This window comes from Phodopus roborovskii, unplaced genomic scaffold (assembly GCF_943737965.1).
Source record: "Phodopus roborovskii unplaced genomic scaffold, PHOROB, whole genome shotgun sequence".
In the NCBI taxonomy this organism is placed as follows: Eukaryota; Metazoa; Chordata; class Mammalia; order Rodentia; family Cricetidae; genus Phodopus; species Phodopus roborovskii.
The window spans coordinates 39,445,955-39,469,847 of NW_026126525.1; the positions used below are offsets into that span (position 1 = coordinate 39,445,955).

Below are 23,893 nucleotides of genomic sequence, written 5' to 3' on the forward strand. Positions count from 1 at the left end.
GCTTACCTCTAGCAAACAGAACTCACCTGAGAAAATGTTGCTACCAAGAAGCCATTCTTGATTCTGTTCTTTTGTGTTTAGAATCCCTTTTTAAAGTTTTGTCAGGTTTTAAGTGGAAATTTTTGCCAAACATTTGGGTGCCACATGTGGAATGAAAATTTCTGAGTCTCACTGGATTGGTTTCTCTCCCATCCACCAGTCCACACAGCTGCTTACTAAATAACCACTCTGAAGCTTAATATTAATTATAAACTAGCTGATGGCTCAGGCTTCTTATTGGCTAGCTCTCTCTTAATTATTAAACCATTTCTACTAGTCTCATACTTCCTGCCTGGCCACATCTTGCCTGTCCATTGGCCAAAACAGCTTTATTCATCAACCAGTAAGAGGAACATATTCACAGCTTACAGAAGGACATCCCCCATCAGGGAGTACTTTTCTGTGAATAAACATACAAACATTAGTATTATGAAAAAGATTTTAAAATATGGATGTCTTAGTTATATTACTATTCTGTGCTAAAACATCATGACCAAGGCAAGTTACACAAGCAAGAATTTAGGGGTTACAGTCCAGAGCAATGAGTCCATCACTATCATGGTGGGGAACGTGGCAGTGGCAGATGAACTGTAGCAATAGCTGAAGGTGCACATCTTGATCCACAGACAGGAAGCACTGGCAGAGAGAGCTAAGTGATGCAAACTTTTGGAACATCAGTCATACTACAGAGCCACACTTTTTTTTTTATTTTATTATTTTATATAACAAAGTCCAATTAAATGAAAACAAACATTTATACACAATATTTGGGAATTTGGGCGTCGTTCTTTCCAAACTACTTCCTGCTAGTAAGGGGCGCTGTCATGGGGTATTCTAAGAAGATGCAGAAATCCTGGCTGTAGTCTGTCAGGCTGCTTTGTCCAGCTGTTTTGAATGTAGGATCAGCTTGTACTCTGTTTCAGGCGGTCTGGCTTGATCAAACCACATTAGTCTGGAAGAAATCCACATCTTTTCATTTTCTGTGGAAACAAAAATAGAAATCCTTTTCCCCAGTAACTTGTCCTTCAACTTAAATTTTGGAGTCAAAGCATTTTGTTTTTTTTTGTTTTTTTTTTTTTCCAATTTATTATTTTACATGTCGATCCCAGTTCCCTCTCCCTCCCTCCCTCCCTCCTTCCCTCCCTTTTACCCTCTCTGCCCTCTCACATGCACTCTAACCACCCTCCCCTCCCATCCCCCCATCACAATTCCATATGTAGGGGAATGCCATCCAGTTGGGGTCATGTAGATCTGACAGGTCATGTGAAGTAGGGACTAGGGCTTCTCTCCTATCTCTAGGTTAAGGCAGTTATCCCTCCATGGGGGATATGTTTGCAAAGCCCTTTTGTGCACCAGGGATACATCCTGGCTCCACTGTCTGAAGTCACTTAGACTGCTCAGTCCTTCTGGCTGAGACCCATATTCATGGGGGCCTGAGTCAGTCCCATGCTGGCTTCCCAGCTATCAGTCTAGTGGCCCTTAGCTCCTCATTGTTCAGGTAAGCTGTCTGTATGTACTTCTACCGCATGGTCTTGTCCTCTCCATCTGCATCTGGATTCTAGTTTGACTCAGTGTTTATGTATGGGTGTTTGATCCTGTTTTCAACAGGCATTAGTTGTGGGCTCCATGGAGAAGTTAGCTGTTGATCTCACTCTCCGGGAAGGGCATTTATGATAGTCTTTCCACGGAAGCTCAAATTGTTAGTTGGGAGCAGTCTTGTAGTTCTCTAGACTTTTCTGTGTGTTTAATTTTATCTTCAAACCAATATTGGCTCCCTCTTTTGTGTTCTCTCTCTCTGTCTCTGTCTCTGTCTCTCTCTCTTTCCTAGCTTCAATTCCTAACCAGGCTCAATCTTCCTGGTCGCACATGTTTTCCTTTCCTCCCCCTCATTTTCTCCTACTTCTCTCTCCATTCGCTGCCCCTCCCCACTTCACCTGAGCTCTGGGGGACTTGTCCCTTCCCAGTTCTGTGAGGGACTTTATATGAATCTCTTAGAATACACCTTGTATCCTAGTTCATCTGGTGGTGTGAATTATAGGCTGGTGATCCTTTGCTCTAGGTCTAAAATCCATATATATGAGTGAGTACATACTGTGTTCCTCTTTTTGTGACTGGGTTACCTCATTCAGGATGGTTTCTTCAAGTGCCATCCACTTGCCTGCGAATTTCAAGATACCATTATTTTTTTCTGCAGAGTAGTATTCCATTGTGTAGATGTGCCACATCTTCATTAACCATTCTTCAATTGAGGGGCATCTAGGTTGCTTCCAGGTTCTTGCTATTACAAATAGTGCTGCTATGAACATAGTTGAACAGATGTCTTTGTTGCATGGATGTGAATCCTTTGGGTATATGCCTAAGAGCCACACTTTCTAATTCACCCAAACAGCCACCAACTGGGGACCAAGAATTCAAATATCCACAACTTGCATGGGGTGGGAAGAATCTCATCAAACCACCACAATGGGTCAGTAGGAAGTGATGGAACTTTCTAAATTCATTTTTAAAAAAGAAAGTTTTGGTAACTCATTTGTCAAATAGGAGAGACTCAGACTGAAATATAAACTCAGACCGAATTTAAACTTTACATTGAAGGAGCATGAACCTAATGAGATGTGTTTACACAAATGAAAGCATAATAGAGTGGTAAAGGTTCTCTACAAGTATTTAAAATCTGGTTGTTGAGAGGCACATATTTAAAACCAAAACCTAAAAATTCAATGTTTAAGATAGAAGTAAATGAGTTAAAATACAAATAATAGGAAGACAGGTGGTAATATACTTTATAAAATATATACAGTATAAGTATATGTTGTTACTAATTAATAGTGGACTATTGTATATTTTTACAGCAACTAAAAATGATAAAAAATGATAAAGCTACAAAACCAACTCAGGAGATAAAATAATTTTTGTGTGTGTGTGTGGGGGGTGGTTGAGACAGGTTTTCTTTGTATTGTTTTGGAGCCTGGCCTTGAACTCACAAAGATCCACCTGCCTCTGTCTCCCGAGTGCTGGGATTAAAGGTGTGCACCACCAATGCCTGGCAAGAGATAAAATGAATTCTAAAGGGCTGAAAAGCAGAGCAAAAACTGAATACTGGAACAAAGCTGTCATAGTTAAAGGAGTGCAGACTGAAGTGGTTTCAGGTACTAACATTAAAACAGGTTTTAAGGACTGAAGAGATGGCTCAGTGGTTAAGACCCTGGTTCGATTCCCAGCACCCACATGGCAGCTCACAGTTAGTTGTCTGTAGCTCCTTTTCCAGGGGAACTGATGCCTTCTCCTGGATTCTGTATGTACATGCTGCATAGACATACATGAAAGCAAAACACCTATACACATAAAATACATATTTAAAACACACACACACACACACACACACACACACACACACACACAAAACACATGGTTTTAAATATGGGGCTAGACCAAAATAACCCCTGAGAATAAAGAAGGGAATAATGGAAATCAATAATCAATGAAGTAATAGGCAGTAAGTCAAATGGCCTTCAGAATCTTTTAATAGACTTGACATGGCCCTAGCCAGATGAAGGAAAGAGGAACGGAGCTCTGGTAGTGAGAGTGGAAAAGATACCACTACAGAACAGAAATAAAGAACTTAGGAAGGTGTAGAAGAACAGATACAGTCCCTGAAAGAGACATGGCCAGAACTGTTACAAGAGATGGCTCGTCTGAATAGTTATGATGAGGCAGAGCATTCAACACTGTTTTAATGGTCAGTCAATGTAATAAAGTGAGAGAAAAAGCAAAATTGGAAAAAAGCAAACAATTTATAAATGCCATGTACTTAAAAGTCTGAAATATTCTATAACAAATACTAGATTAAGGTGAATTTAGCTACTTACAGGGTTCCACATTCATTATACAAAAAATTTCCATATAAAGGCAATAAGTCATTGTAAGATGACTTTTTTATTGATTCTTTGGAGACTTCATTCATGTACCCCATGCCACCTATTTCCCCCTCTGTGTCTACCCCTCACCCTTGTAGTGTCCCCCACAAAGCAAAATTAAACAGGAAATAACAAACATAAGATAAAGATAAAGCAGAAAAAATAATTTAAAATTCATTAAAATTCAAAAATAAAAATACAAATAATATCAATTTCAGTTAAAAAAAAATAAATCAACAAAAACAAACAAAATACTTTGCTACTCCGTCTTTGCCTCTTCTTTCATCATGATGGCATTGGGAACTACTGTGCATGAGCACAGTTTACCCAAACAGCTTTCCTTGCAAATGTTACTATGGAAAGTGTTGTTGCTCAGCTTCAAGGATTCTGGTCTCAAGCATACCAATACTGGACCCCCAGGGAAACTCCCTGGACATCCCACTGTTGCCTTAGTCATGTGGTTTGCAGGACCAGTCCCTTCATGCACTTCAGCAGGCCATAGATAAGGTAGTTGTTGGGGTGTACCTGGCTGGCTATTGAGTTGGTCTGACTGGGCTGCTGGGACCACTCCCCTCTGGCAAGGCATGGGGCCTGCTCTCTCATACAGCTGGTGAGGGGCGGGGCCTCCCAAGTGTGGGAGGCTATGCTCCCATTAGGGACAGGCCAGCCCTCCAGTGTCAGTTTCATCAAATAAGGGGTCAGCTCTCCTGTGAGGGATGGAAAGGTGGGGGATATGGTAGTACTCCCTGGGTCAGTAAGGGGACAGGGGTGGGGGGAGCCAGGTCAGCAAGATACCACTATGGTTCAACATATGGTTCACATGGACCACTGAGGTAACATGGGCAGTGGACATCAACACAGGACCATGGACCCAGACGTGGTCAGCAGTTGAACATCTCCTGATGGCAACAGGAATCACAGACCTCAGCACAGACCATGGCTGGAGTATAAGGCCATGAATACAGACATGGCCCTTGGCAGCAGCATATTCCAACATGGTCACAGGAAGCGACCCGGAAGCCAGGCATCAGAGTGGACTTTGGTGAGAATGCTGACCACAGACATTAACAAAGATCTTGGCTGTGATAGGACCACAGACCCAGACAAAGTCCTGAGCACCCTCCCCAGGCCAGATATCACAGGGGCTTGGGTCACTACATAGGCCTCTTAGATTGGCATCACTCTGGCTGCAAGGTGGCCCTCAGACAACAACATGGCCCAAGGTGACAGCCCAGACCTGATGTATCCACACAGCCTTCAATGGTACCAGGAGCCATGGATATTAACACAGACCTTACAGTAGGACCACTGACCCAGACATCGACCCAGGCTACAGCCTGGGCCCAGATACTATTACCATGGCCCCAGAGTGGGGGAGGGGAAGTGCATTGGCAGCATGACATGGGGACTAATATGGCTTCTGGAGTCCACCCATTATCTGGGGCATCTGCACAGCCTTGGTGGTCACAGGAGTCACTAACCTATTGGCTGTAGTAAGTCCATGGACCCAGACATGGGCCATTCAGGCCTGGTTGACACCCTGGCCATGGGTGTCAAGGCAGTTCACTTAGGCCTGGCAGCAGCATGTCCTTCAGTCACCAGCATAGCCAGAGTTGGTGGGTCAGAGCCCCGATATCTGTGTGGCCTTTGGTGGTGGTGATACAGGTCATGGATGTCAACACAGACCCCTCCTGTGGCAGGATCATGGACTCAGATATGGTCCCCAGCAGCAGCCACGGTCTGGATGCTACCATCACCCTAGTGACAGCACAGGCCACTCAGATAGATGTCACTCCAGCTGTTGGGTGGCCCTCAGACATCAACATGACCCCGGGTGGGGACTTAGATCCCAGATACACACCCAATCCTTGATGGCAACAGGTGCCTTACATATCAACACAGACTGGGGCTGTGGCAGGACCATGAACCCAGACAGGGGCTTCAGCAGTAGCCCTGGGATGGTACCACCTTTACCTCTACAGATCCACCTCTCTGCACAAGGCTTGAACTTCTTTGCTCTTTCTCCCTCCCATACCTCTCCATAACATTTGTTCACCATAATGGTGACTGATTTGGCCCTGGATGGGCCCTTAGCTTCTTTCCACCCACCCAGAGCAAACTACCCCAGGCAGTGTGTGAGAGTTCGTCTCTGTTGGAGCAGGCCTTTAGGTTCTTCCCACCAACCCAGGACAAACTCTTACGATAAACTTTTTGAAAGACCTTTTACGGTGTCCACATACTAAAACATGCAAATCTCACAATAGAAGTACAGAAGTGTTGAAAGAAATGGGAGCTCTAATTGAGTAGATATACAGATTTGATCTTTTAAAGATAGCAGTTCTTAGCTGGGTGTGGTGGCACACACCTGTAGTCCTAGCACTTGGGAGGCAAGAGCCAGTCTGATCTACAAAAGTAGTTCCAGGACAGTCATGGCTATAGAGAAACCCTGTTTCAAGGAAAAAAAGAGAAAGAAAAAAAAAAAAAAAAAAAGGTATCAGTTTCTTTGTGTGTGTGTTTTTGAGACAGGGTTTCTCTTGTGTAATAGCCCTAGCCGTCCTAGAACTCATTATGTAGATCAGGCTGGCTTCAAACTCACAGATACCCACCTGCCTCCGCATCCCGAGCACTGGGATTAAAGGCATGTGCCATCACTGCCTGACCTTAAGATACCAGTTCTTACAACTGATTTCTAGTATAATTCCAGTTAAAATTCTAACAGATTCCTCGCTTGCTAGGAGGACTGAAGTGTTGGGTTTCAGGGACTGGGGAGATAGCTCAGAGATCCAAGCACTTGCCTCACAAATTGAGGACTGGAGTTCAGGGCCCCAGAAGGCAGAGATGGGAGTCCCTAAAACAAGATGGCTAGCCTTATCTGTGAGCTGTGGATTAGAGACTCCACCTCAGTGGATAAGATGGAATAGGCCTTTCAACATCAACTTCAAGCCTCCACACACCCGTGAACTTGTGTGCATGCACTTAAAACAGGAGTATGAGGATTTAAGGCTTACAAGAAAGAGTAGTTTGATGAAAGAATGGGTAAATGTAAATAATCCTAACTGATGTTTTATAAAGTTTCCGAGATGATTCAATGCAGAAAAAAAACACTTCTTCCAATAAACTGTTTGATATTCATACCAGGGAAAACTACCCCTGACATATACTTTATACCATACTCAAAAATTGAGGGATTTCCAATTTATTTATGGAAATAGTAAAATGTAACTTTATGGACTACCATTTAGTCTTGGAGTTAAACAATGTGTGCAATAGAAAACATTCAAAGAAAATAGGCAAATGTGACTTTATAAAAATGTAAATTTGGATTGGGGATGTAGCTCAGTTGCTAAGAGTGCTTGCTACCATGCACGAATCCTTGAGTTCTCTCCACCACAGCAAATGTTCTCTATTACTGGGCCACGCCCCCAGCACATAAATGTAATAAAAGCCCCGAATCTTGAGACTAGACCTTTCGTGCCTGTTCCTTTATTTCATTGAGGAAGAACAATGCTTTAGATATATGCTTACTATTTCATAAACAAAGAATTAGAAAGTATAATACAGGATGAGAATAAAATAAAAGCCCATGATATTTATAACTTATCTATATAAAATGAGTATATTCTGAAGTCTGGTCAAAGGTAGAAAGTAGCTTAAATGTAATTGTAAAGGAGACACACACAATATTCCAAAAAGATCTAGCAAGTATATGTGTGTGTGTGTGTGTGTGTGTGTGTGTGTGGTGGTTTGAAAGAAAATGGCTCCTAAAAGGTATAGCACTATTAGGAGGTATGGTCTATTGGAGTAGGTTGGGTATTGTTGGAGGAAGTGTGTCACTGTGGAGGAAGGCTTTGAGTTATCATAGATGTTCAAGATACCAACCAGTGTCTCAGTCCAATTCCTGTTGCCTGCAAGATGTAGGACACTCAGCTACTTCTCTAGCACCATGTCTGCCTGCGCGCTGCCACGTCCCACCATGATGATAATTGACTAAATCTATGAAAATGTAAGCCACACAATTAAATGTTTTCCTTTATAAGAATTGTTGTGGTCGCAGGAAGTAGTTTGGAAAGAACAACGCCCAAATTCCCAAATGTTGTGTATAAATGTTTGTTTTTATTTAATTGACTTTGTTATATAAAATTAAAAAAAAAAAAGGGGAAAAAAAAGAATTGCTGTGGTCATGGCGTCTCTTCAGAGCAATAGAAACCTGAAGAAACCCCCCTACACACACACACACACACACACACACACACACACACACACACACACACACACACGCCTTAACTACTCCTATATCATATTCTAACTAAAAAAGGTAATATTGTTAGTGATAGGAAGGCAAAATTTCCATGGACCAGAAAGGTTTCAACTTATAATACAACACTTATACTTTCTAGAATATAATGTACAATATACAATCAGAGTTGATATCCACTTGTCTGTACTAAAATATTTGGAAAAAAATTTCATTTCCTGTTATCATTTTCTGTTTTAGACAAAAGACAACCTAACTACCTCAACATTACACTCTAACTACCTAAACTTTACTTGAATCTTCTTTTTAATTCTTTTAATTTATTATTTTACATGTCAATCTCAGTTCCCCCCTCTCTCCCTCCTTTTTACCCTCTCTGCTCCCTCACATGCACCTTGACCACCCTCCCCTCCCATTCCCCCACCCCAGTTCCATATGTAGGGCAATGTGAGGCATACTTGAATCTTAAGAAGCTGAGACAAAGTCAATGTGCTCAGTAAAACCACCCAAAACAGGTCCATCTCTCTTTGGTGAGATATAACCACAGTGTGAAGCTGGCATACGACCTCAATCTCTTGTACTATGATTTGAGAGATGTTTCACCACTAAAGTCATTTTATTTTAGTCACATTAGTTTAGGGAAGCTAATAGAATAATGGAAAAGAAAAAGTTACAATGATATGTCTATTTTCTAATCTAAAGTGAAAACAAGTAATTCCTAAAAAATATTATGCACAGGAATTTGAATAAGAATAATTCAAAGGAAGTAAGTACCATATATAGATAGATATAGATATATCCCCACCAAGTAAACCAAGTAGCTAGTAGAAAGGCACTCTGGTTTTTACCCTTAATTCAGTTTCAGAATCTTGGGCACTATGACTGTTGTAATTACTAATAAGTAAGAAACACATTTAAAATGAAATATTTTAATAAATTTTTAATTTATTAATAAAGTCCCCAGAGGCAATATTACCACACAAAAGGAATGGAGTTTATTCACTTTATTTAATAAGTTGAAGCCTTAAAGCATTTATTATTTCTATGTATTACATTCATATATCCCAGTTGGCCTGAAATAAATGTTTGCTAAGAAATGTGTTTCTATAGCTTCCTTTACAAAGTTCAATTATCTTCTTTTTACATTAGGATTATATCTGCAAAAAAAAAAAAAAAAAAAAAAAAAAAGGGTTAAAGGACATGACATTTCACTAAGGGATCCCATTAAAGGGCTTTACTTTAGCAAGCACACAAGATTATCAATGTTGTCCTTAAAGTTGGATGATAAACAGTTTTGTTTCTGTTTATCCCTTGGTGTTGTTTAAATGAATACATGGTAAAAACATCATCATTAACAATAATCATATGAAGCACTACATTAAAACAATAGCATATACACAAGGAGTAAATGTAAAAAAAAAAAAAAAAAAAAAAAAAAAAAAGAAGAAAAAATTGAGAAAATATTATTCTGTCTTTGTCAGTGTCTACCTGATACAGGAGTTTACTACTATTTGAGAGATTTACAATGTTTATTAGTTTTTCAGAAATGTTCAAAATATATTAAATGATGATCACTGCTAACAACTCCCCTAAAATCTGCCACAAAGCAAATAAAACAAAACAAAACAAAACCAACCTTTCATTTTCATCCGCTTGTCAAATTAAAACTCAACAAATAGTCTGGATCCTTATTTTTCTGTTTCAAAATCTGTTCACTTAATTCTATTATAAGAAAAACCTCACATATATTGATAATCTAAATACTTTAGGAACCTTCCTTTGCCTGGATGACACCATGCACAATTTAAACATCTTATGATAAAATTTAATCAACCTTAACTCTATAGCCCAGAAATTCAACCAATATGTGCTAAAAGTAATAAAAATACACGAGTTAAAAACTTCTTTATGTGAAGAGATTAGGTCTGTCTTCTAAGAACAGAAGAAACAACTATTTGATTGTCATGAATATAACTGAATTAAATGGACATTTCTCAACAGTATTGACAGCAAAGTCAAATCTTACCTAAACAGATCATCAGCAAGACTATCTTCTTTTGCTTGCTGTCTTTGTACCTGTCAGAGTAAACAGAAGTGAATCATTTGCTCAGTGAAGTGCCTGTTCTATTGATTATACAGCCACCCTCCAGATTTCTGTATCCAACATGTCACTTGGAGGTTTTTTTCTCCTGTAATCTCTCCTACTCAGCTGACCCCGATATTTTAACTTCATGTTAAGATTACTGCTAAAGTGTTGTAATGAAACATCTGTCTACTCAATTTCAAAGACAACCTACGTAACACTGCTAGGTCAATGAGATTGTAAACATTCTTTCTGGCAGGAAGTTCAGTGCTCTGGTGTTAAGAATGATGATGGTACATGGGCTTCATTAAAACTAGGGATTTAGGAACAGCATGATGGCCCAATGAGAGAGGGTGTATGCCAACAAGCTTGATGACCTGAGTTCAATACCTAGGATCCACATGATAGAGGGAGAGAACAGACACCAAGCTGTCCTCTGGCCTCTGTACACATGCAATAGTATGGAAGTGTGTGCACATGAATGCACATGAACACACACACCACAAAGTAAGTTTTGAATTGTGGATTTAAGAGACACCAGTCATATGTTAACTCTATTCTGTCTAACTTGTTCTGAGTCATAGTCATTGCCTCATTCCAGTAAACGTGAGCTTGAAAAATGCAATAACCACGTTGTCTTCAAACTCAGCAGCATTACAGGCAAAAGATCTTCCTTTCTCTTACTTCTAAATAAGGACAGAGAAGTTTTTGGCTACAATCATTTTCAACAGACCTCACACCAAGCTCCTAAAGCACCATATAGAGTTAGGAACAAAAGCTCCTTTCTCAGGTTCAGTGTGATCCTATCACATGCCGTTCATTACCACTCCATGACTTCTATCATCCAAAGACAAAACAGCTCTTGAGTCTGACCCTTAGAATATGCAAACCTTAAATCTTGCTTCCCCAATCATCTCTTGCCTCTTTGTGGATACTGTGTGCTTGTTTTGTTAATCAAAACAGAGTCACAAATAGAATTTCCTCCATTCCTTCTGCTTTTATTTGTATTTCTCCCTCTACCCAGATAGAAGCCCCCATTCCTCTTTCCCCACAGCTAGTGACTTTCAAGGTCAGTTTATTCAGTATATCCTCAGTGCCTACTTCACAATGAGGAAGACAGTCTTTACTTCATTGACAATGACTCTGGACCTTTATTTAAATAGAACAGCTGCAACAAATCACCTCAAACCAGCTGCTACACAACTTCTACAACATGCACCAACCTCTGGCTCTTATAATTATTTATGTATTTATCCTATGCATGACTCTTGGGCCACATGGAAGAAGATAAGTACATTTTCCTGCAACTTATCCTCTGACCTACACTTGAGCACTGTAGCATGCCACATGTGTGTGAGAACACAAGTGCACATACATATACACATACAAGCAAACTAAAGAAAATGTAATAATAATAGTAGTAAAATACAGAACAGTGAATTTTTTATGCATATTGTGAAACATCAAAATGAAATCACATCTTTTGACATTTTCTACTACAGTAGTCAAATATAAAAAAGAAGATACAAAACACGCATATAATAATTGTTTTTAAAAAAGCTGCTTATATCATTTTTCTAAAAAAAAAATCTTAAAGCTTCAGGACAAAGGGTACTATTTTTTTTTTTTTTTTCAAGACAGGGTTTCTCTGTGTAACAGTTCCTGGCTGTCCTGGAACTTGTTCTGTAGACCAGGCTGTCCTCAAGCTCACAGAGATCTGCCTACCTCTGCCTCCTGAACCGAGTGCTGGGATTACAGGCATATTCCACTACCACCTGGCTGGGAATCCTGGATTTTAACAGCTGTGCTATGTGACTCTCTAGAGGACTGGTCTGTGTCCAGATTTAGAGCTGAGAAAGGGGCTTGAGAGGAACTACAAAGAGGGAGGAAAATAGAAACAGGAGGATACTGTAGCACTTCAGCAATGAAAGGATCCAAGTCCAAATTAAAACTCCATGGATGGATGTAAACAATTAGTGTTGAAGACAGAAACAGTAAACTTTATGATAGTATAAAGAAATTACTGAAATTATAGTCAAACAAAGTTAAAGTTGATAAAATTTTACTGGTGTTGCAGAAGAAACTATAGGGGAAACAGGAAAATGTTAGGTGTACTGGAAAACAGCGAGAAAGATCAGAACTGCTGGGAGGCAGCTCCCAGACTGAAAGGGCACTCGCTCCCACCCGGGTCTACATGGAAGCACTTCCAGGTGCCCTGACAGCCAGCCTTCTCAGTGCCATGCTTCCTTACTTACATTTTTGTGGTTTCAGTATTTCTTTGCCCTTTACAATAGGATTTACGATTACTCTATTTAGATCCCACTTGCTTTTCAAGCTGTAATTCTCTTAAGTATGGAAAATACAGGTTAATTGTAATGTTCTGTAATGGAATAACTTCTCTAAATGAATGAACTAAAGGCACTGAAGTTTGCTTATAAGAATTTCGTTGGGAAATGGGAGAGAGTTCTGTGGATAAAGGGCATGCTGTGCAAACATGACAGCCTGAGTTTAGAGGCCTAGAACCCACATAAAAGCTAGGCACACACAAATAACCTCTGCAGTAGGGGGCAGACATGGGAAGATTGACAGCTCACCAGCCAGCACTCCAGGTTCAGTATGAAACCCTTCCTCAAAAGTAAGTAAATACAAAAAAGTAGGTAATAATAAACACACACCCACACATATACTTAGACACGCATATACACCATCCATCCTAAAAAGAGAAAACAAGGGCTAAAGTGCAATTCAAAAGGTGAGGCTTGACCTTTTCTTACTAACCTCCATTTCATGTTTCAACCACTCTTCTAACTCTGTATTCTTTCGAGCTTGATGAGCTATTAGATCTGATCCTCCTATGATGTGTGGAAGCCTTCCTGCTCCAGGAAACATGACCTAGTAAATAGTAAGTAGTAAGGTTAGGTATATTAATAAACGGGAAACAAATACTTTTTAAAAGACCTAAAATGAAAGTTTAAGTCATGCATAAATATCAAAGGTGCATATATTCTATTAGTAGAAATGAGACACAGAAAACTTTGGCAGACCCATCTATTTTCACCTTTTCTTTTCTAGCTATTACTATATCTAGATTTAGACATACAACTAGGGCTTACACAAACACAAAAACAACAGTTTTTAACTTGTAGGCTTTATTTAAAAATCGCTTTAGTTTGTTTTCTAGCAATCAAAGCAACTCATGGAAAACAAACTATAGTTTAAAGCACTGTATGTTATTCTAAGATTTTCAAAGTTTAACCAACAATTCCAGCACTTGAGAGGCCAAGACAGAAGATATTGAACTCAAAACAAGCCTGGGTACATAGTGAATTCTAGGCTGGCTCATACTTCACGGAAGACTCATCTCAAAAGACAAAAATAGAACTGGCCTGGGGGTAAAGGTGCTTGCCACCAAGCCTGGAAACATGAGTTCAATACCCATGACTCATAGTGTTAGAAGAGGCACACAACTCCAACATTTTGTCCTCTGACTTCCAGACTTATGTTCTGTGGCATATGGATATCTTTACACGCAAAATAAATAAGTAAATAAAAAGCAGGAAAGTGTTCTAAAACAAAACAACAGCACTGGAGCCACAGCTGAACTGGCAGTGTCTGCCTAGTATAGGTGAAATCCTGAGTCTGATCCCAGCACTGGACATGGTGGTGAATACCTACAATTCCAATACTCCAGAGGTGGAGACAGGAGGGTTAGAAGTTCCAGGTATTGTGTGTATGTGTGTGTGTGTAGTGAGATATTCACTCTGTCTGAACCTGTTGCACAGACCAAGCCCATTAAGGGTGGGGACATCCCACTTCTGACACCAGATATCCTGGAGTAATAAGGATCGGGAAAAACAGATAAGCTGAATAGATGTTTACTCAGGGAGAACTAACTTACAACAGAGACAGATGAATATGTGTGTGTGTGTGTGTGTGTGTTTATTTTTTTAAAAAGTGAAGCTATACTTATTAGTGAAAATGTTCTCCCCAAGAGCCATTAACTTTAACAAAAAATCCAGTGCCTGGCATGAGAAATCTCTTTATGATTGGTCAGAGGAGTCCAAGCAACTCCCAAAATAATATAGACTACTGCCATTGCCCTTGGTTGCTTCCTAAAAGCTGAGGTTAAGTCTCTACTGCTGAAGATATCATGCACTTTGGACAGAGGAGTTGGAAGAATCAATCCTGTTTGAAAACTAATATTTAGTACCTAGTAGGAGTGCCACTAAATGGACTTAGTAGGTTGTAACGACATATTAATTTGTGTGTGTGAAACAATAATAACCAAAGAAAAGGAGGCCATGAATTTGAAAAGCAGTGGGGAGAAATGGGAGGAGTTGGAGGGGTAAAGGGAAGGGGAATGACGTAAATACAGTATACATATATCAGGCTGACATTAATAGAATACACAGTTCCACATATATTCTACCAACAATAAAAATGCTATAATTTCACTACTAAATTTGAAAAATTAACTTTAAACAACTCCCTTATCTTTTTAACTTTCTGAGTTGAAGAACCAGGAAGATCCTGTTGTTAGAGATAAAGCCTAATTGATTCTAACTTTGGGGAAATGGCAAGCTCAGAACAAAGTAATCTTTAAATAAATTTTTAAAGTGCTCTATATTTACAAATAGCTTGGGTTGTTTTTTCATAATTTTTTTTAACTGTTTGAAACAGAAGAAACATCATAAGTTTTCAAAATACTGCTTTTAGAGGCTGGTGAGATGGTTTGTAGGGAAAGGCACTTGCCATCAAGCCTGACAATCAGAGTTTATACCCCAAAACTTACCTACATCGTGGAAAGAACTGACTCCTGTATGTTTGTCCTCTAACATCAACATAACATAACAGTAAATTAATTTAAAGTGTAAAAAGAAACCCAAATATCAAATATTTTTATTTGTATTTAGTGCTAGTGTTGTGTTTTTGACAACAATCTGAACATTGCCCTTTTGAGACAGTCTGTGAAGACAACTTACCTTCTTGAATTTCTTGAAATTCTTCATTTGACCACAATCATTTAGTACGCACAGATTTCTGGAATTGTAGCTACTGACAACCAATGATCTAAATTCAGTTAGTAGCACTTTTCTTGGAAGCAGCTCACTGCTGTCTTGAAGTTCATCACTGTTCTTAAATGGGGATTAAATGGTTACATAAGGAAAAGAAAAGGGAAATAACTTGTCATTTAGAGATCTACAGGAAAAGTCCGAATACCCAAAAGAAAACTGAGAATTGCTCCTGGTATCTGAACTTTGTATTTGGGATCAAAACCAGAAAATTGCTTAGGAGAGCTATAGCACTAAAACCAGCCATAGCATGTCCACCTAGAAAAGAAGGCTAAAATTCATATGTATTTTTTTTTTTTTTAATCTAGTGGCTTGGGTAGTACGTCACAGCAAGCTTCCTTCTATCTGCTTCCTTCCCATTAACACTGTGCATCAGGATTATTAAATATTCTATTCTACAAGTTTCCACCTACAATATTTATATTTTTATGACATCTAGAAACCATTTCTGAATGAATACATATGGTTATTAATAACCTGTTCAATGAGATTCTTTGCTTATGTCATTTATTACTATTACATTGGTAATAAGTGCAGTTTTGCACTGTTAACATCTGCGGTTTCATATTACAAGACATTTTTACAAATGTAGTTACAGAATATAGAATTGTGATGCACATTTCCAACTTTTTAAGGTGAAACACTACCATGAGCAGAAATAAGCATGGACATACTTCAAGAGTTCCTTGAATCTTGAAACATAAGTTATGTTATAGAATTAAACTGATTTCTCACTGGCAAAAATGTATTCACAGTAATAGTTCCTATTAATAGTCATGACTATAATGACTTAAAATTCACAGCCTGGATCTGCAATTCATTTTACTTATAATATAATCCAAGATAATACTTACAAATCAAGACACAACCTAGTTCTTTTCTCTTGTATTGAGAAATGGTCTTACTACAGAATCCTGATTAACCTGAAACTTGCTATATAGACCAGGCTTGCTTAGAATTCAGAGTCCACCTCTGTTTTACTAGTGTTAGGATTAAAGGCAAAGGCCACACCCAGCTATTAATTTTTTTTAATTGATGAACTATATAATGTATATGTAAGGTAAGTGCAGTCAGAAAGAACTAAAAGAAAAAGCCACCCCAAAAGGCTCATCTAATAATAATGGAATGTAATCAGAACCTTAAGTAAATCTGGTCTGATTCTTTTGGAATTTGCAGGTATCACATATCCATTACCATATTTACTATAAACAACAACCCTGGTAGAAAAGCTTCAGTCATTGTATAAACAAATGACTCTTTTAAAGAATGATTTTAAAACTCCTTAAAAAAAGATGATTTGATTGAGACTGCATACCCATACAGTACAGAGAGAAGAGTTAAACCTAAGGTTTTCAATGCTCTTGACTACCTCATGGATATAACAATCTCTTTCCAGAAGAGGCAAAATCATGAATGGATCACAATTATATAAGGAAATACTTAATAAGAGTGTAACCTGACAAAAATCTGTATGGTGATAATCCTTTTAAGTCAAACATTTGTAAGAATAAGAATTTCCTTACAGCTGTTTCATCTTTTGTCGACCACAGTAATTCTCTCTTGAGTTCAACTCTCTTTTCTGTTTCATCTTCTTGCTTAAAATAAAATTAAAAAAACAAAACAAAACATTGTTTAAGGAGTGACAAATAATCTTTATAAAAACATTAAAAGCAAGGGCTGGAGACATGGCTGAGGGGTGAAGAGCACTGGCTGCTTTTCCAGAGGACCAGGGTTCAATTTCCAGCTTCCACATGGCAGCTCACAACTATCTGTAACTCCAGTTCTAGGGATCTGACACCTTCACACCAATGCACATAAAATAAATTTTTTTTTAAAAAAAAAAAATCAAAACAAGAAAACCCCTTAAAAACAACCATTCTGTGCCCCTGAAAGTATATGTTATATATAGAGAATATTTGACAAAATGTGAATACAACATAAAGTTATAAAATCATAGCCAGAAAAGTACATTAATAGTTGATCTATATTGCAAAAAAAAAAAAAAAAAAAAATTTTTTTTTTTTTTTAATAAAGAAGATACTATTTTTGGCTGGGATGGTAGAATATCAGTAAACTGTTGCTCCACAATCCTTTATTGTACACATTTACAAAGATAAATTCTCAAAACAGTTTAAGAAAATCAAATGAACAATAATCTCATACTGAGTAGGGTTGGTTGGTTAGCTGCAGTACTCTTATTTGTGATGCTATATTGTATCAAGCTGTTCAAGTAATTAGGAAAACAACTGAAGGGCACATGGATCCTCTCTATACTACTTCTTTCATATAAAGACAATCAGCAATTACCTTACAATAAAAGGGGTTTGTTTGTTTGAGTCAGGGTCTTATTGTACAGCCTTGGCTGGCTAGGAACTCACTCTGTAGACCAGTCTGGCCTCAAACTCACAGAGATCTGCCTCTGCCTCCTAGAAAAATAAAATATTCTTAATACTGTACAATGAAATCAGAAAGTTCTTTGGAATGAACAAGTTAGTACTAGAATATAGTGGTCTATTAAACAGATCCTAACTGTTGTCCACTCTCTCTTAACTCCTACATTGTATTTTTTATCTTTTTTTTTTTTTTTTTTTTTTTTTCATTTATAATGCCACTGTTAGGTCCAAGCAGAACCAATGCTACCCTCCACCCCAAACAAAGCAGCAGTATCTTAAGATGAAAATCTAGGCTCAGCTCCAGCCGGACTATAATATTCACAGGCAACATTCCTGTGAAACAGATTTCTTTTTGCCAAGAGGAGCCACTTATCATATCTTGTCCTACTGCAGTTGGGCAAATAGAGCATCTGGTTTCACATCAATGTGCCATGCTAACCTCCATGCTCCTCTGGTCCCTACTTATTTGTTCCTGTTATGTGTATCAAAGTGTCCACACTAGTATCCTGGCTTTTCACATCTCCGCTTCCACTCTAAACTCCCAGGCTACTCCAGTTTACAGGCTTCCCTCTCCCCAATTTTTCTCTGTTTCAAACAGAGATTCCTGTTTGCTAGGCTCCTCTCAGCTTCAGAGAGGTAGCCATAGCTGCTTTGGACTCCCTACAAGTGCCTTTGGTTATTCTCTTGCTCATACCTAAAACAAGGATCTTTCCCCACCTGTGGAGTGGTCAAGCCAGTGGTTTCACTGCACCCTTGCTTATATCAGTTTGTCACAAGTTTTAGAACAGTAACTGCTATAAAATCATATACCACAGTAAAATGTATTGTCTGATATCATTATCACACAACTCTTAAGTATTAAATGACAGGCCTTTGCTGCTGTACAAAACACTATTTTAGTGGTGTCAATGGGTACATAGTGCACAATTCTTGTCTTTTCCTATATGAATTCTAAAGACATGAGTGACAGAAACTCTGAACAAATGTATAACAAAAGTAGGCACTGAGGACTATGAAGTAAAGGCAAAGAGCAAAGATGTCTGTGACTGAAACTACAGCCACTTTTCTGTAGGTCTGTGTTCATGGTGAGCAATGGATCAATTTGGAACAGAATTTAAGGAAAAGAAGCAAAGCTATATAAAATCTGGACTGTCGGCAGGGCAGTGATGGTGCATGCTTTTAATTCCAGCACTTGGGAGGCAGAGGATGGCAGACCTCTGTGAGTACAAGGCCAGCCTGGTCTACAGAGTGAGTTCCAGGACAATCTCCAAAGCTAGAGAAACGATCTTGAAAAATAAAACAAACAAAATCTGGACTGTAGTCCCAGCATTTAGGACATAAAGGCAGGAGTTTAAGGTCATCCTTGGCTATACATTAAAATCTGAGATCAGCCTGGGGTACCTGAGATCTTGTCTCATAAAATAAACCATTACTTACAGTTATTTTGTTGCTTTCTGGTACCATGTCACCACTAAGGTGAGTACTCCTTCCAACATCTATTCTTGGCTTTTTTCTGATGCTGACATCCGTCTCTTGCTTTTCAACTTTCACTTGAACTGCCAGCTCTGGTTCTGCACTCTTGGGTAACTCTTCCAGTACTTCCTCTTCCATGGCCAAATCAATTGTTCTTTTTTTTGGTCTAAGATTTTCCATGGAAAGTGATTTACTGGCAGGACTCTTCCCATTTGGTTTTATGTCTCTATCACCCACAAATAACCTGTCTGTTTCCTCATCCACAGGCTCACTCTGAGATGGATGCTCCTTGCTTTTCCACACTGAGGGTATAGTAGGCTGTGTTTGTTCTAGAAGAGAACAAGACAGTTCCATTCTTGATGATTTGGATGAGGACATTGCTGGATTTTCTTCATCCCTTTCCCTTAGGTTTCAAAAGAAAACAAACCAGAGAGAGGAATTTTGTTTAATTTCTCAGTATTTACTACTCATTCACAACCTGCTTCTGACTATCAACAGTGTCACTGGAAATCAAACCTTTAGAATGGTGTGTACTTCATAATCTTTCTACAGTGTTGACAGGACTGATGGGGTCTATGGCTAAAACATATGGAGTGCCCTGTTGTTTCTGTTAATGTAGAATCAGCTGATAAATTAAGGTAAAGGAAAAGATAAATATATAAGACTACATGGGACCCATTGGCAGAAGGCAATAGCTTATTTAGCAGTGCAGGAAATTCATGGACAATTAAAATTATATCTGGGACAGTAACCTGATGGGTTAATGAGAGCTGGTGTCAAAAAATTAAGCCAAATAGGCTAAATCTAGAGTATAGCACCAACTGAATACTGTAAATACTATGTGCAATATCACTAACAGTACTCTATACAACAGCATGTCACTTACTCAGGAAGCACTAAATACTTTGTTTACACACTTTTACAACAGTCCAGGACTCACACTTGGTTCTCTGCTTTCTAGGTTGCCAAAGATTTAAGTACAGAGCTGGCTGCAAATGTATGCTAAGACAGAGAGAGAGAGAGAGAGAGACATCTGAACAGGCAGAGGGGAAGAAAATAAAGATTACAACAGAGTAAATTATTCTTTTTACCTTGCAAGACAGGTTATTATAAACAAAAATGAAAAAGATGATTCTGGAACTTAGGTTTGGCTAAGCTTTCTTAAATAGCCAGCACACAAAACAAAGGCTAAAGTAGGAGATAAAGAAAAATGAAGTACAGTCTGTATAATGAGCCTAGTGAATGAGATTAGTACAAAACAGAGACTGAATGAGCTCAGAAATAAAATCACCCGGCTGGTGAAATGGCTCAGCTGATAAAGGCCACTAATTTTGACAGTTTGTAGTAATTCAAGGGACCCACATGGTGCAGAGAACTCATTCCAACATGTTGTCTTCTGACCCTAAAAGAGTTCTCTCTCTCTCTCTCTCTCTCTCTCTCTCTCTCTCACACACACACACACACACACACACCACACACACAAACACACGAGAGAGAAAATATAATTTTTAAAGTGAGAAATACAGGCTTTCCACAGACACTATTTCTATTTCAACAGAACAGCTAAAAAAAATACTACTCTACAATTATCTATCTGAATATTTTCTTCAGAGGTACAGTTGAAGAATTACTGACAACATCTCTCTCTCTTTTTATTTTTTTAACAGAGTTTCTCAGTAGCTTTGGAGGCTGTCCTAGAACTCATCACTCAGTAGATCAGGCTGGCCTCACATAGATCCACCTGCCTCTGCCTCCTGAGTGCTGGGATTAAAGGCATGCGCCACCACCACCCGGCAACATACCTCTTTTTGGTGCATGGCTGGAAGTAGTTTTTGATGGAGTTCTGCTGCTGCTGCGAAGTGCAATCTTTACTTCTATTAGCAGCAGGGAATTTCACTGGGGAAAGCTGATAGTTTGAGCTCTTCTCCCTAACCAGGGTATGTGACACCACATTATTAGTCTTGGCGCTGGATTGGGGGGCCCCCTTCACACTATAAGTTTCCTGTGAAGGCTTCCTAATGCTTTGTTCCACTCCAGACATCTTCACTTCTTTTGGTCTTTCACTAAAAGACATACTATAGGATAAGAAAGGAAAGGCAAACAATTAGCAGCGATTCTTATTTAAAAACAAAGTTCTCTAAATTTTCTGATAAATACAGCTTTAGAAGATTAGATAATAGTTTAATTAATGATCCAGGAAAGGAACACACCTGCTATCTAAGGTCCTAAGTCTCCCCTCCTGGTAGCAAACACCTTCAGGCACATTCTCCTAGAAATAACTGCCAAGTACTTACAGCCTGAACCTAGTATCCTGCTCCAGACTAATCAAGGTGGTAGGCCTATATACTTATTTTATTTAAACATTTTAAAGTTATTTTCTTGTAAAACTGTTGTAATAAAATATAGAAAATCAGGAAAACTATTATTCCAGTATCACCCTGGACAGACTGACAGGAGTCTATCTAACCAGATAATAGTCTCTGCTACAGAACTCAGAAAACCAGGAAAACATTTAGATAGGCATTGTTTTGTAAAATATGATTGAACAGACCAAAAACCCAATAAAGCTGTCTTTCAAGCAACTAAAAATTAACTGATTTTTTTATAAGTTCTGCCCATCCAATATAATACTGAAAGTTAAACACAATCTAACAGTGTTATTAAATACTTTAATAGTAACACATTTTTGTGTAATGTTGAAAATAAGAATTAAGTGAAAACTATCACAGAATACAAAATGGCAATCCTTTCTCGTAAACAACAAAACAAAAAGTAACAGAATTCTTCAAATAAGAGAAACCACTGGAAAGCTACACATATAAATGATTATTAACTATTTGGATATCCAGGCTAACCTAATACTTAACCTCCCAAAATATGTAACAGGGCATGCCAGTGCAGAAGTTCCTCCTCTTGCTGAGACCATTTTGGGTTTAAACAGAATTTGATCTTCCTGATGAAGAATCCCATGGCAAATCGCTCAACTCTATTCTAAGATCCAAGGCTAAGAAGCCCTAGCTAGCTTATCTTAGTTTGTTAAACTGCCTGCTTGTGCAAACCTTGTCCTGTAGCTGCTGAGCGAGATACTAGGATGTGCTTTTTGCTTTCAGAAGCCCCTTGGTCTAAATGCTCAGGGTTACACTTAGGTCAAACTACTTAATACTTTCCAGCTGCCTGGAAAAGTCTTTCAGTTGGCTATAGGCTGTGTCTGAATGGTGATTTCTGGTGGGCTCCCTGTAACAATTCTACACAATGACATTTATAATAATATCCCCATATTCATGAGGGATACATCCCAAGACTTATCAGAGACCTGAGGACTGAAACCAATGAATAAATTTTTCTATAGATACATACTACTACTTTATAAATTAGGCATATATTAGAACTTAATAATAATAACTAATAAAAAAAATAATCACAGAGGCTGGAGAGATGGCTCAGTAGTTAAGAGAGTACTGGCTGCTCTTGCAGAGGATCCAGGTTCAATTCCCAGCACCCACATGGCAGCTCAACTGTTTGTAACTCCAATTCCAGTGGATCTGACACTCTTGCCCAGACATACATGTAGGCAAAAATGTAAATGCACATAAAAATAATTTTTAAAAAGAAGATAAAATAGAATTACAACATACTATAATAAAAGTTACAAGACTGTGGACTGTGGTGTTTCCAAAGTATCTTACTGTACTATATACCTTGTTATGATATAACATAAAATAATCACTATGTGGTTAAGATGAAGACAGATGAATGGTTTAGGTATTGTAATATAGCGTCAAATGACCATGTAAAAATTACATGAACATAAGAACTGAAACACTAATACACTCATTCAATAACCACAACAAGTAGTAGTGACAGCAGGTGTGTAGCATATACAGTACAGACCTGCTGGACAAAGGAATAATGCACACCTAGGTAAGATAACATGGCACCAGTTCTCTACCTGGGGGTCAAATGACTCTTTCACAGGGTCACGTAAGACCATCAGAAAACTGATATTTACATTATAATTCATACAGTTATGAAGTAGCACTGGAAATAATTTTATGGTTGAGGTTACCACACATGAAGAATTGTACCAAAGACTTGCAGCATTGGGAGGGCTGAAACCACTGTGCTACGAGACTTCATAATGTTATTCAGAAGCCTAAGTTAAAACTTAGGAATTTCTAATTTCTGTTCAGTATTTTTAGACAAAGGATTACTATGGGTAACTAGAAGTATATGTAAGCAGGAGCTACTATGTTTCAAAATTATTTTATCAGTCATAAACTTTTTTCTCTTTTTCAAATACATTTGAAGGAATAATAAAAAATTACCCTAAGGCAGTAAAAGTACCATTTTCAGACTAAATCAGATCTGTCACATTACCTCACTTACTCAGCCATATGCTGTCTATAGTGACTTCAATTCTATAAAAGCATACTTAAGTAATTACAACACAGACCAACGGTTCACGGTTCCTAAGATTTCCTTGCTGAAAGAACTACAGGGAATGAAGGAATGCTGAAGAGTGGGAGAAATAGTCTTCTCCAGGGAAGAGCACACCAATGGTTAACCAATACTAAGTAGTCAGCCCTGAAAATGTAAATCTAAGTAACATTATACAGACTGAGCAGGTTGTTCTTTACGTATTTAGGGACACACACATAGGC

At 38.5% G+C, this 23,893-nt stretch overlaps 1 protein-coding gene across 1 annotated transcript in view; it reads right to left on the reverse strand.

The window, feature by feature from the left end:
• Window positions 1-9,200: 9,200 nt before the first annotated feature.
• Window positions 9,201-23,893, reverse strand: part of Nbn (nibrin) — a 33,987-nt gene continuing 19,294 nt past the window's right edge. The window contains exons 10-16 of the mRNA XM_051198608.1: window positions 21,035-21,307; window positions 19,197-19,635; window positions 16,890-16,961; window positions 15,277-15,429; window positions 13,073-13,186; window positions 10,238-10,287; window positions 9,201-9,368 (exon numbers count right to left, since the gene is read on the reverse strand). Of these exons, the coding sequence (XP_051054565.1) occupies window positions 9,341-9,368; window positions 10,238-10,287; window positions 13,073-13,186; window positions 15,277-15,429; window positions 16,890-16,961; window positions 19,197-19,635; window positions 21,035-21,307 (1,129 nt within the window). The 3' untranslated portion in view covers window positions 9,201-9,340. The remainder of the gene's footprint in view (window positions 9,369-10,237; window positions 10,288-13,072; window positions 13,187-15,276; window positions 15,430-16,889; window positions 16,962-19,196; window positions 19,636-21,034; window positions 21,308-23,893) is intronic.